The 11,900-nt window shown below is 40.2% G+C and overlaps 1 protein-coding gene across 1 annotated transcript in view; it reads right to left on the bottom strand.

Moving 5' to 3' along the window:
* Positions 1–1,279: 1,279 nt before the first annotated feature.
* LOC115524752 (UDP-glucuronosyltransferase 3A1-like) overlaps positions 1,280–11,900 on the bottom strand; it is a 29,480-nt gene continuing 18,859 nt past the window's right edge. The window contains exons 5-7 of the mRNA XM_030331377.1: positions 5,388–5,619; positions 3,718–3,937; positions 1,280–1,739 (exon numbers count right to left, since the gene is read on the bottom strand). Of these exons, the coding sequence (XP_030187237.1) occupies positions 1,463–1,739; positions 3,718–3,937; positions 5,388–5,619 (729 nt within the window). The 3' untranslated portion in view covers positions 1,280–1,462. The remainder of the gene's footprint in view (positions 1,740–3,717; positions 3,938–5,387; positions 5,620–11,900) is intronic.

Below are 11,900 nucleotides of genomic sequence, written 5' to 3'. Positions count from 1 at the left end.
CATAAGAGACTCTTAAAAACTGAGAACAAACTGAGGGTTGATGGGGGATGGGAGGGAGGGGAGGGTGGGTGATGGGTATTGAGGAGGGCACCTGTTGGGATGAGCACTGAGTGTTGTATGGAAACCAATTTGACAATGAATTTCATATATTGGAAAAAAAAAAAAAACCTGGGTGGTTTAGGCACACTTTTTCTGGTATATGTTTCCAGGAACTGAATGTAATTCCCAAGGGATTTCCACATAGAGGGATATTCTCTGCCACATTATGGTGGCAGATGGATGCTCTCTAAGTCAACAAAGTCTTGGGAATGGCTATAGTCACTGGACCTGAGGCCCAAGAGCCTCACGTGAAGGTCCAGCTTCCCTTCTAGAGGTCTCCATGACTACATATTCAGAGGTGGGAAACTTGAGAAGAGAATTGTGGGAAGTGAAAAACACAGCATCATCTGTGGCCAAAGACAGCTTCCTGGTCTGAGCAGCAAAGGAGGTGCTCTCCCAGGACAGACTCAGGACAGAGACCACGAGTGGAGTCCTGGGAGAGCCACCCCTGCCTAACTGCTGGACAGAGGCCAGGCTTCCTGAACTGGGAAGTGAGGTGAGAAGGAGATACAAGAGGAAGACTCATAATGGAAGAACTGGCCACTATGTTGTGTCATATCATGAAATTTAAATTAAGAAAGGGCAGAGAGACTGACAAGTGTCCAAACAGCAATGATGAGTAAACATGGCCCTGTGCTAAGGACAGGGAGTGGGGAGGAAGGTGGGCTGCCTGCTAAAGGTTTGGGTCTGAGTGAGGAGTCCATTGATGAGGGGCAAGTCAAGAAGCCAAGATCAAATTCACAGGCACAGAAAGTAGAACAGGGATTGATGGAGATTCGGGTGGAGGGGGGCATATATATGAGGAATCATTGTTTGATCAACGTGGAGTTAGTTTACTCTGGAATGATGAAAACTGTTCTGGAATGAGTGGTAGAGATGTTTGCAGCGTAAAGACAATGGCTAAATGCCACTGACTGCATACTTAATGGTAAAAATGGCAAATTTTATATAATGGATATTTTACCACAATTTAAAGGAGAATCCCAAGAATCCTTCACAAGAATCTTTTTTAATTTTTTTTATTTACATTTATTTTTGATAGAGACAGAGCACAAGTAGGGGAGGGGCAGAGATAGAAGGAGACATAGAATCCGAAGCAGTCTCCAGGCTCTAAGCTGTCAGCACAGAACCCAAAGTGAGGCTCGAACTCACAAACTGCAAGATCATGACCTGAGCTGAAGTCAGACGCTTAACCGGCTCAGCCACCCAGATGTCCCAAGAATTTTTAAACACAGGCAGCATTGAAGAGCAATTTATGTGCCACCATCAGGTGGAATACAGGGAGACACTAGGGGTTTCCTTTATGGTTGGAGACTTTGTAGAACCAGTGGCTTCTCAAATACCCATCAAGGATGCACCCCCATCAAGCCTTCTTCAGCTTCCTGGCCCCACACAACCACCTGGCCACCATGCCCAGCAGCTTCCCGCAGAGCCACAGGGTGCTCAGGGTGACCACCAGCAGGAACAAGAAGACGTCCAGCAGGTACTGCTCATGCCATGGCTGCTGCAGGGCATGGGGCTTGAGGTGGGCTGCACCCCCTGTCTGGAGGATGTGGTCGGTCCAGCCCACCAGCCTCTGGGCAGGGGTCAGGGGGTGGGAGCGCCTGATGATGCTGGCGGCCACCGCTGCTGACTTGTACCTGTTGGCAGACACAGAGGCGGGGCATTACTCCTTTGGCCTCAAAAGACTTAGAGACAACGTATCACACACACATTCTTTCCTCCATGTGCACAGAAGACTCAGTTTCAAGGAAAAGTGCTGGCCTGGTCTGGAGGGGATAAGCTTAGGAATCCCCTGGGCTTACACCAATGCGTTAACAAGGCATAAAGAAATACAAAGTCCTAAAATGCTCACACCCGAGTTTCAGTAAACCAGATTGGCACTCCAAAAATAGGGGGTGCAAAGACACCCCAAGAATAGGGAGGCAGAAAGGTGCCAGAAATAGGGAGGTGCAAAGGCAAAATAGAGAGGGGGTGCAGAGCCTCCAAAATAGAAAGGGAGAGGCAAAGGCCTGAAATAGAAACAGCACACAGGTGCCCAATACATAGGTATATGAAATAACCAAGATTAGATGTTCAGGGTGGAAGCACCCCCAGTTTAGTACTATAGCAGAAAAGCTGCTTTCACAGGAGAATGGGGCCAGGTTAGGTAAATTGGTGAATTAGACTATGGACCACTGTGCTGCAGGCGAAGCAGCCCAGAGTGAAGATAGTTAACAAAAGAAAAGATGCCTTATTAACCCTGAGGTTATTTCCCCTGTCTCATCCTCTAGGCTAGCTAAGATAAACAGGCATGGTGCCTCCTGTCTGCTGTTAACAACCATCTACCCATCTGCCCATTACCCAGATTTTGTTTTATATTGACCCAAACCCCAAACACTGTATATCTTCAAAACTTCCTTTTTCCCCTACGTCCAAAAGTTAATGTTCACAGTTTCTTTGTCTCTCTGTGTACGCCCATCACATTTGCAAGCCTTCTGATCTGAATAAATATGGGGCAAGGACCCTTATTTGGGGCTCTTGTCTTTTTCCCAGACATTAGCCATCTCTCGCTTTAATCCTGTGTCTGCTCTTTTGCTGGAAAAAAAAGAACTTTAGACTTAGAGTCTACACCACTGGTCTTGCCACAGTCTAGCTGGGTCACATTGAAAAGTTCAAACTGGTGCCTTCATGCAAAGATCCATGCCTAGGGCCAAAAAGTGCTAAACTATAAAACAGTGATTAAGCTGTAAGGAAAAGTCTCTTCCCAGGAGGCTTATGTACACTAAAGGAAAAAGCACGTATGAATATATGTGATGTAACATACCCCTGACTCAGGGTAGATGTCCTGAAGATGCTAATAAGATATTCCACCCATCCTCATTATCAGATCATTGTGCTGGATGGGAATTTACATAAGACATCATGGGTCCTTCTACCAACTCACTTAACAGAAATTCATCTCAACCTACTTTGTGGCAGGCCCTGTGCTAGGCCCGGTGAGCTCAGGGGAAAAAACAGACACACTTGGCCATCCAAGGGGGCTTACTCTCTACTTTCTAATATGAGGGACCCACAATAAAGCAAAAGCAGAAAGAAATGGGGTAGTTACCTATCCTGAGAAGTGTTAAGAAGAAAAAACAAATTACAATTGAAGGGGGTGAGAGAGGAGTGCATTTAGGACTGTCAGACAAAGACCACTTCTCTGAGGAGAGGACATTGAAGATGAGCCCAATGGTCATGAAGGAACCAGTCCTGAGAGGAGAAGGAAGGATGTTCTAGGGAGCAGCACTGACAAAGGGCCTGAGGCTGGAGAAACAGTGTGGCTTATTGGGGGACAAAAAGGAGACCTCCTGCCTCAGTGAAATTCTACTATAAGCAGCATCAAAATATAACACCTCTCTGAGACCCAGTGTAAATAGGTCAGAGTCTTTGCAATACTTATGGTAGAAAACTGTTCTCAGCATCTAACCTAAACGCCTAGTCTTACTCTCAGAGGAAACAGAACAGGTATTAGTATCATACACATATCATTGTCTGTCCCTAAAGTTTTGCCTTTTTGCAAAAGAGTGCTACACAGTACTCATCGTATTTCATATCTTCTTTTAGTCTCAATGACAAGTTCAGAGAGCTGCATACCTCTTGTCTTCTATGACTTCCTTCATCTTCAGAGCCAATGCCTCTGCCTTGATCTGCTTTAACTGGATAGAGACACCAAACTTCTTGGCTTCTACTCGGACCATGTTTTCAGGCTGGTCTCCAAGGACTGGAATCCCCACGATGGGCACACCATGTTGGATGGCCTCCATTATGCTATTCAACCCACCATGGGTGACAAAAAGACGGATGCGTGGGTGAGCTGTTGTAAATCAGGAATATTTCAGCATGAAAACTTTCAGAACACCAGGGAAAGCATCAGGGCAGAGGAAAATACCAAGGGATTTCAAGGTATGGTGGAGAAAATGGATTTACTGATCCAGCTTTGAACACACTCAAGGGTGCATATTCCAAGATAGAAGATTCTGGCCTTGTCTGTGTACAGAGATTCCTCTAAGTCAATCCATCTAAGACTCACAGCCAAGGGAAAGCTGCAGAGAACAGTGTTGAGCAAGGCATATTCCTCCTCCCAACTATCCATCCACCTATCCATCCATCCATTCTTCTCTCTACCCTCTTTCTCTCTTTGCTTTTCTTATGTCTGCTCTCTTTGTGTCTCCTTCTGTCTCTTTTCTGTCTCTCACTCTCCACGTCTCACCCTCTCTCCTTCACTGCCCATTATTTTCCTCTTATTGAAGTCTTAATACTTTTATTGTCATCGCATCTCACCTGGCATTCCTCAAACATACACTCTATGTGCTTTCTCCTCAATTTAATAAGAAATCCTCTAAAGTAGGGTGTGATGGACCACCCATCTCAGTATTTCCAGTTCCCATGTGCTACTCTACTCTTTTTTAGAGAAAACCAAAACAAGTGTTGATAATGAAGAGTTCATCTCAAACAGTGCCTCTCAACAGGGATGTGCATCAGAATCGATTGGTGTTTCCTTGAAAATCAGAATCCTTTTTAGTCCATGCCTTGTGAAAAAAAAAATGCAGAACACTCTATCTTAAGTTCCCAATATGTTTGTGAGCCTTGGGGTAAATAATCTTGGGGTGAACCTCTGAGGTATTCCGTTGTGGTGGCAGCTAGCGTGCTCAAAAAACTGGCACAAGGACAAAGAAAACCTTGGGGTGTAAGGAACTATTACCAGACAATTTTATGGACCAAATATCTGGCTGACAAGTTATTCATCTTGACAGTCAGATATTTTGGCACACCCTTCAGACACCATCAACATCAATTTTTTGAAAGTATGACTATACCTTTTGTAGCATAGGAGAATGTGCTAACATGTGTGTGTGTGGGGGGGGGGGTGTAATGGCACGTGGCCTAACAGGTTCTAAAGGGCCCAGGAAAAGCAATGACAAGAAGACCCCTGATGTGTGTTCTCAAAGTCCACAAGCCGTCTTTGATTAGGTTTGGATAACTTTCTTCAATGCAAATATGTTAGGGTTAAAATAACCTGACAAAAATATCACTTCCGACTGAAAATATCAGGACTGAAATAGAAAGGAAGAAGCAAACACGGCATTTTTAAACATTTTTGACGTATAGCCTGATTTCCCAGGAACTCCAAGTGGCTGGTCCATTCCTGTCCGCTAAACATTATCTTTAGCTACCAACATCCCTTCTCACAGTGATGGAGTTGCCCCGTGGAGCCCTAAAGAGACATAAGTAGAAAAAGAGAAATAGATCTGGTCAGTCCTTACCCAAGAGGTCATTCTGAGGAAGCCAGTCCACGATTTTCACATTTGCTGCCAATTTGACGTCTTTGGGCCACTTAGAAAGCTTACACTTCCATATCACCCCTTGGGAGAGATGAGCAAAGGCACTGTTCATCTCCATGAGAACTTCCTGGGACTGATAGGTGCCCACCATGGAGCCCAGGGCCACAAGAACAAAACCAGAGTCTCCAAACTTGCTGATAAAATTCTCAAATTCCTGGAGTGGTAAGAAAGGAAAGTATGTGAACAGAGTTGTTCATGGAAACCTAGACACCTGTGAATTGAAAGACATCTATTAACCGAATACACCCTCCTGTCAGTGCCTAGAGCTCACTGTCTTGATACTGTTCTCATAGCTCTGAGGATAGCTAGGGAGGTTCTGCACTCTGCTCATATCTGTTGTTTATGGTGGCCTTCAAGTCATTTTTCTGAGACCTCAGGACACACCATACCATACAAATACTTTCAATAATCACAAATAAATGTCAAGAGAGCCTTAGGTGTCCAGCCACTACCACAATCGCCCACGTTGCACATGAGGCACTTAATGCATACTATAGCAGCGACATCTAGATACAGGACTTCCATGTATAACAATGTTTTAAGAAGAGGAAAGTTGAGGTGATGGGAACCTCTTTCTTCATTGTGAACATGGCCCAGTATCAGGGTCATCCTCATCCCTCATCCTTGTCTGTGGAGATATGGCCATTTAGGAGTGTTCCAATGACAGACCAGAGGTGCTAGTGTCTGGGTGAGTGCCAGTTGCTCTCCTGGCCCAGTAGGGGGCAGTAGGCACTCTGGGGGCTGAGGTAGATGCTGGAGAAATATCTGTCATTTGTCTCCTTCACATGTTTATGAGCCATCTGTCCGTCTTCTTTGATAAGAGTTCTGGTAAGGTGGTTGGCCCATTTAAAAATTTTTAATTGGGGTTTTTTTGTTATTACTGAGTTTTAAGAGTTATTTGTGTATTTTATATATATGGTTGTGTATTTGTGTGTATTACATTTTGAATAATAGTCTTTATCAGGTTTATCTATGCAAATACTTACTCTTGGTCTGTGTCTCCACCTCTTATTCCCTTGACAGGTAATTCCAAGAACAGAAATTTTTATTTTTTTAACATAATTTATTATAAAATTGGGTAACATAAAGTGTGTAAAGTGTGCTCTTGGTTTTTGGGGTAGATTCCTATGGTTCATCGCTTACATACAACACCCAGTGCTCATCCGAACAAGTGACCTCCTCAATGCCCACCACCCATTTCCCCCTCTCCTCCACCCTCCCCCATCAACCCTCAGATTGTTCTCTATATTTGAGAGTCTCTTATGGTTTGCCTCATTCTCTCTTTCTTTGTAATTACTTTTTTACTCTTCCCTTCCCACCTGGTCTTCTGTTAGGTTTTTCAAGATCTATATATAAGTGAAAACATAGGATATATGTCTTTCTCTGATTGACTTATTTCACTTAGCATAATACTTCCCAGTTCCATCCACGTTGCTGCAAATGCAAATTGCCAAGAAGTATTACATTGTATACAGAAACCACACCTTCTTTATTTTTAAAATAAATTTAGCCAACTTATCAACCCTATCATAGAACATTCCTTAGATTTTATATCTAAAAACAATCACCAAGCACTTTGTCATCTATTTTCTCCTATGTCACCTCATAGGAATTTCATACTTTTGCATTTTATGTTCAGTTCTGTGACCCACTTTGTGTTAATTTGTTTGAAGATGTAAGAACTGTGTCCATTTGTTGGAAAGACTGTCTTCTTTTCATGGTACTTCTTTTAAAGCTTTGTCAAAGATCATTTGACTAAATTTGTGTGGATCTATGTATACTCTCTATTCTTAGTACATTGATCTATTTGTCTGTTCTTTTGCTTATAGCACACTGTCTTGATTACTTTAGCCATTTCATAAGTCATGGAGTTGATTAATGTAAGTTTTCCAACTTAGCTCTTCATCTTCAATATTGTGTTGGCCCTTCAGGGTTTTTGCCTCTCCATGGAAATCTGAACATCCATTTATCAATATCCACAAATAATTTGCTATGATTTTCGGTGGGATTGCACTGAATCTATAGATCCAATTGGAGATAACTAACACCTAGCAATAGTGAGTCTTCCAACCCATAAATATGGAGTATCTCTCCATTTATTTAGCTCTTTGATTTCTTCCATCAGCATTTTGTAGTTTTCTCCATATAAATCTTATACATGTTTCGTTAGTATTTATTCCCAAGATTTCATATTTAGTGGTGAAATATAAATAGTAGAGTGGTTTTAATTTCACATCCTCCTGTTCACGGCTGATATACAAGAAAAATATGGATTTTTTATATTAAACTTGTATGCTTTAATGTTACTATAATTGCTTGCTAGTTCCAGAAATATTTTTCTTGACTTTTCAGATTTTTTAGATAGACCATCATGTCATCTGTGAGAAAGAACAGTTTTAACTCTTCCTGCCTAATCTACATGATTGTTATTGCTTTTTCTTTCTCCTACTACTTTCTTAGGACCTCCAAGATGAGGATGAAAAGCAGCAAGAGAGTACATACTCGCCTGGTACCTGAGAGGTTGTCCTTTCATTTTCTATAAAATGTCCCCTTTAATTAAAAGCTTCCAGAGAAGCTTCTCCAGAAGCTTTTAATTCTGATGAAGTCAAATTTACCTATTTTTTCTTTTGTTATTCATTCTTTCAATGTCACATCTACAAATTCATTGCCAAGTCCAAGTCCATGCAATTTAGCCCTTTCTTTTCTTCTAAGAACTTTTTGGCTTTTAGCTCTTTATTTAGGCCATTGATCCATTTTGAGTTGATTTTCGTATATGGTGTGAGGAAGGCGTGGAATATATTCTCTTTCATGGGAATGAATATCCAGTAGTTTCAGCACCATTTGCTGAAGAGACTGTTCTCTCCATTGATTGCTCTTGGCACCCTTGTCACAAATGAATTGGTCACAGATGTGTGTCATCAAACACTGTTCTTTTCATGTTGATTTGGCTATTTGCATTCCATTACATTTCAATGTGAGATGAAGGCTGGCTTTTCCATTTCTGCAAAAAAGAAAAAAAAGTAATAATAAAGCCACTCAAGTGTTGATAAGGCTTACGTAAAACTTGTAGATCACTTTGAGTAGTATTGCTCTCTTAACAATATTAAGTATCACAATTCATGGTCTTGAGATGTCTTTCCATTTATTTAGGTCTTCCTTAATTTCTTTCAGCAAATTTGTAGTGTCCAGTGTATGTGTCTCTCGCCTCCTCAGTTTAATTAGGTGTTGTTGTAAATAGAATAATTTGCTTGGTTTCATTTTCAGATTGTTCATAGCCAGTGTATGAAAACACAAGTTGTATGAATTCATTGGGATTTTCTATATACAAGATTATGTCATATGAATATCAAACCATTTCTACATTGTCCATTCCAATTTGGATGCCTTTTATTTCTTTTTCTTGCCTACTTGCTTTGTGTAGGGTATATTTGAATAGCGGTGATGTAAGCGGGCATCTTAGACTACCGATCTGAAGCAGCAGGATTTCAGTCTATCCCATAGAGTATGATGTTAAAGCTGTCAGTGTTCCATAAATACTCTTTATTGTGTTCAAAAAATACCTCTTTACTCCTAGCTTTCTGACTGTTGTTATCATGAAAGGACATTAGTTTTGTCAAATATTTTTTCTGCATCTCTTGAAATGATTAGCTTTTTTTTAAATCCTCTTCATTCTATAGATGTGTTGCATTATGCTGATTGATTTTGTTACATTAGACATGTTATAAAATACCTTTTATATCCTGTAAAAGGTTTGACATTGGTCTATTTTGTCTGATTTTAACTAGCACATAGCCACCCTAGATGATTCTTAAAGAAGTTCATGATCTAACACCCTAAAAATTAGTTTCATATCCTTTGTCAATCTTCCTTCCTCTGCATTTGTTGACTGTCTCCAGCTTACCTCGTTGTACCATTCTGGCCCTTCTTAACTCCATCCAGCACAACACTATAAAAACTATCATCCCAAAGGACCAGTAAAAACCAGCTTTGTTGTCACTTGACATTTATAAGATCAGTGTAAATCTATAATTTAAAATTGGCAAAGGCAGAGCATGACATCATAATAAGAAGCTGAGTACTCCCAGCTCCCCACAGGAAAAAAAAAAAACGACAAAAAAGGCTAAAGACTCACTCAGATAATTTTATACGACTTGGGAAAATAGTCAGTGATATACCGAAACCAAACAGATGCCCATTCAGGAAGAAAAAAACACACACACTCAGAATGGTGAGAATTTCCATGGCAATTTTACTCTTCTGGCCCCACACTCTTCCTGAAGTGGCATGCCATGGTCCAGAGGCAGCAGTGGTAGCCCTGCCTTCTGTAAGAGGAGAAGAAATGAAATAATTTGCAACATTGTAGCCACTCTGTAGGCTCCCAGGTGACAAGTTAAGATCTCACCAGGCTCAGAGCTCTGACTGGATATGGCAATATAGCTCAGATATCAGGTTGGTGGGAGTCTTGCAAGGCAATAGAGGGCACAATGTCATGTAAAATCTGCAGGGATACTGCAGAATTTAGAATCTTGGGGCAAGAGAAACAAAACACCTATGTCCCTGAACAGAATCTGGGTAAGACTCTTTGGGAACTTAAGACATTAAAATTGGCCAAGTATACAGGAAGAATCAGATGAATGAACGCATACACAAAGGTCCAGACAGGAAAAATGCTCAGAAAATACCTAAGGAGACTTTAAGTTGTCTTCCCTGGCTTATCCAAAGTATTAAACATTCCCCACTAACTAGTGAAGGTGTTCTATGGCAGCCTGCAAACACAACTAGAGGTGACTAGGTTTACAAATGCCCACAACTTTCTACAAAAGATCACAAGACATATTTAAAAAAGAGAGAGACTAAAAGCCAAAATGTGTCATTTAAAGGAATGAAATAAATCTCCAGGAACCCTCTTTGAAGAAACAGACATTGGATTTACTAAACAAAGACTTTTAAATTGACCAAATATGCACAAAGAGCTAAAAAAAAGTGGACAAAGGTCTAAAGGAAATCGGGAAGACAATATATGAACAAATAGAGAATAATAGCAAGAAGAGACAGAACTTATTTTTCAAAAAAAGCAAAAAAAGAAATCAAAACAAAAAATACAATCACTGAATTGAAAAATTCACTAGGGTAGTTCAATGCAGACCAAAACAGATAGAAGAAAGACTTAGTACACTTGAAGACAGGACATCTAAAATGTCAAGTCTAAAGAGAAAAAAGTAGAAAGGGCAAAAAAATGAATAGAGTGTGAGGGACTCACAGGACCCCTTTGTGTAGATTAATATATGCATTATGGAGTTCTCAAGAGAATGAGAGAGGAAAGAATAGAAAGATTGCACCAAGAAATAATGGCACATAACAAGATATAATATGCAGACAATCCTAAGTTTCCTCTCTCACACACAAAAAAAAATTTGTCATGACGAGTTAAGAAATTTAGGAAAGTAGCAAGAAATAAAATCAGCTCAGAATATCCATTGCATTACATTAATAATGACCATTTCAGGAAGGAGATTGGAAAAACAATTTCGTTCACAATACAATCCAAAGAATAAAAAAATAGTTAGGAATAAACTTAACCAAGGAGGTAACTATATTGAACTATGTTGAAAACTATAAGACACTGTTGAAGGAAATTAAGAAGACACAAATAAGTGGAAACAAAATTCAGGTTTCACGGATTAGAAGACTTATACTTTAAAGATGCCAGTACTTCCCAAGGTGATCCACAGGTACCATGCATCTCTATCAATAGTGAACAACATTTGCTTCTGGCAGAAATAGTAACCTATCATAAGCTGATGTGGAATTTCAAAAACAATGAGTACCCAAAACAATGTGGAAAAAAGAACAGGGTTGGAGGTCCCACATTCCCTGATACCAGAGTTACTACAAAGCTACAGTAATCAAAATAGTGTAGTATGACAAAAAAGATAGATATGTAGATCAATAAGATAAAATAGAAAGTCCAGAAATACCCCAGGTATATTTGGTCAAATAACTTTTGACAAAGGTTCTAGACCATTCATTAGGTAAAAGACAGTCTTTTCAGCAAGTGATATTGGAAAACTGGATATCCACATGCAAAAAAACTGAGAGTCAACCATTACATTATACCATATGGTAAATCAACTTAAAATGGATGACAGACCTAAAAATCTGAGCTATACACATACGACTCTTAAAAGAAAATAGAGAAATCTTCATATAATTGTATTGGGTAGTGATTTCTCATATAAGACACCAACAGCACAGGCAACATAATAAAAAATTACATCAAAAAGAAAAATTTTGTGTATCAAAGGTCACTATCAACACAGTGAAAGGGCAACCCAGGGAATGGGTGAAATATTTGCAAGTCATATCTGATAAGAGATTATAGAAAGAACTACTCTATACAAAAAACAAACATGATTCATAAATGGGCAAAGACTT

Source organism: Lynx canadensis, chromosome A1, assembly GCF_007474595.2.
Source record: "Lynx canadensis isolate LIC74 chromosome A1, mLynCan4.pri.v2, whole genome shotgun sequence".
Classification (NCBI taxonomy): Eukaryota; Metazoa; Chordata; class Mammalia; order Carnivora; family Felidae; genus Lynx; species Lynx canadensis.
Note: the sequence above shows the minus strand (reverse complement) of the source record. Positions and strands in the feature narration are given on the sequence as shown.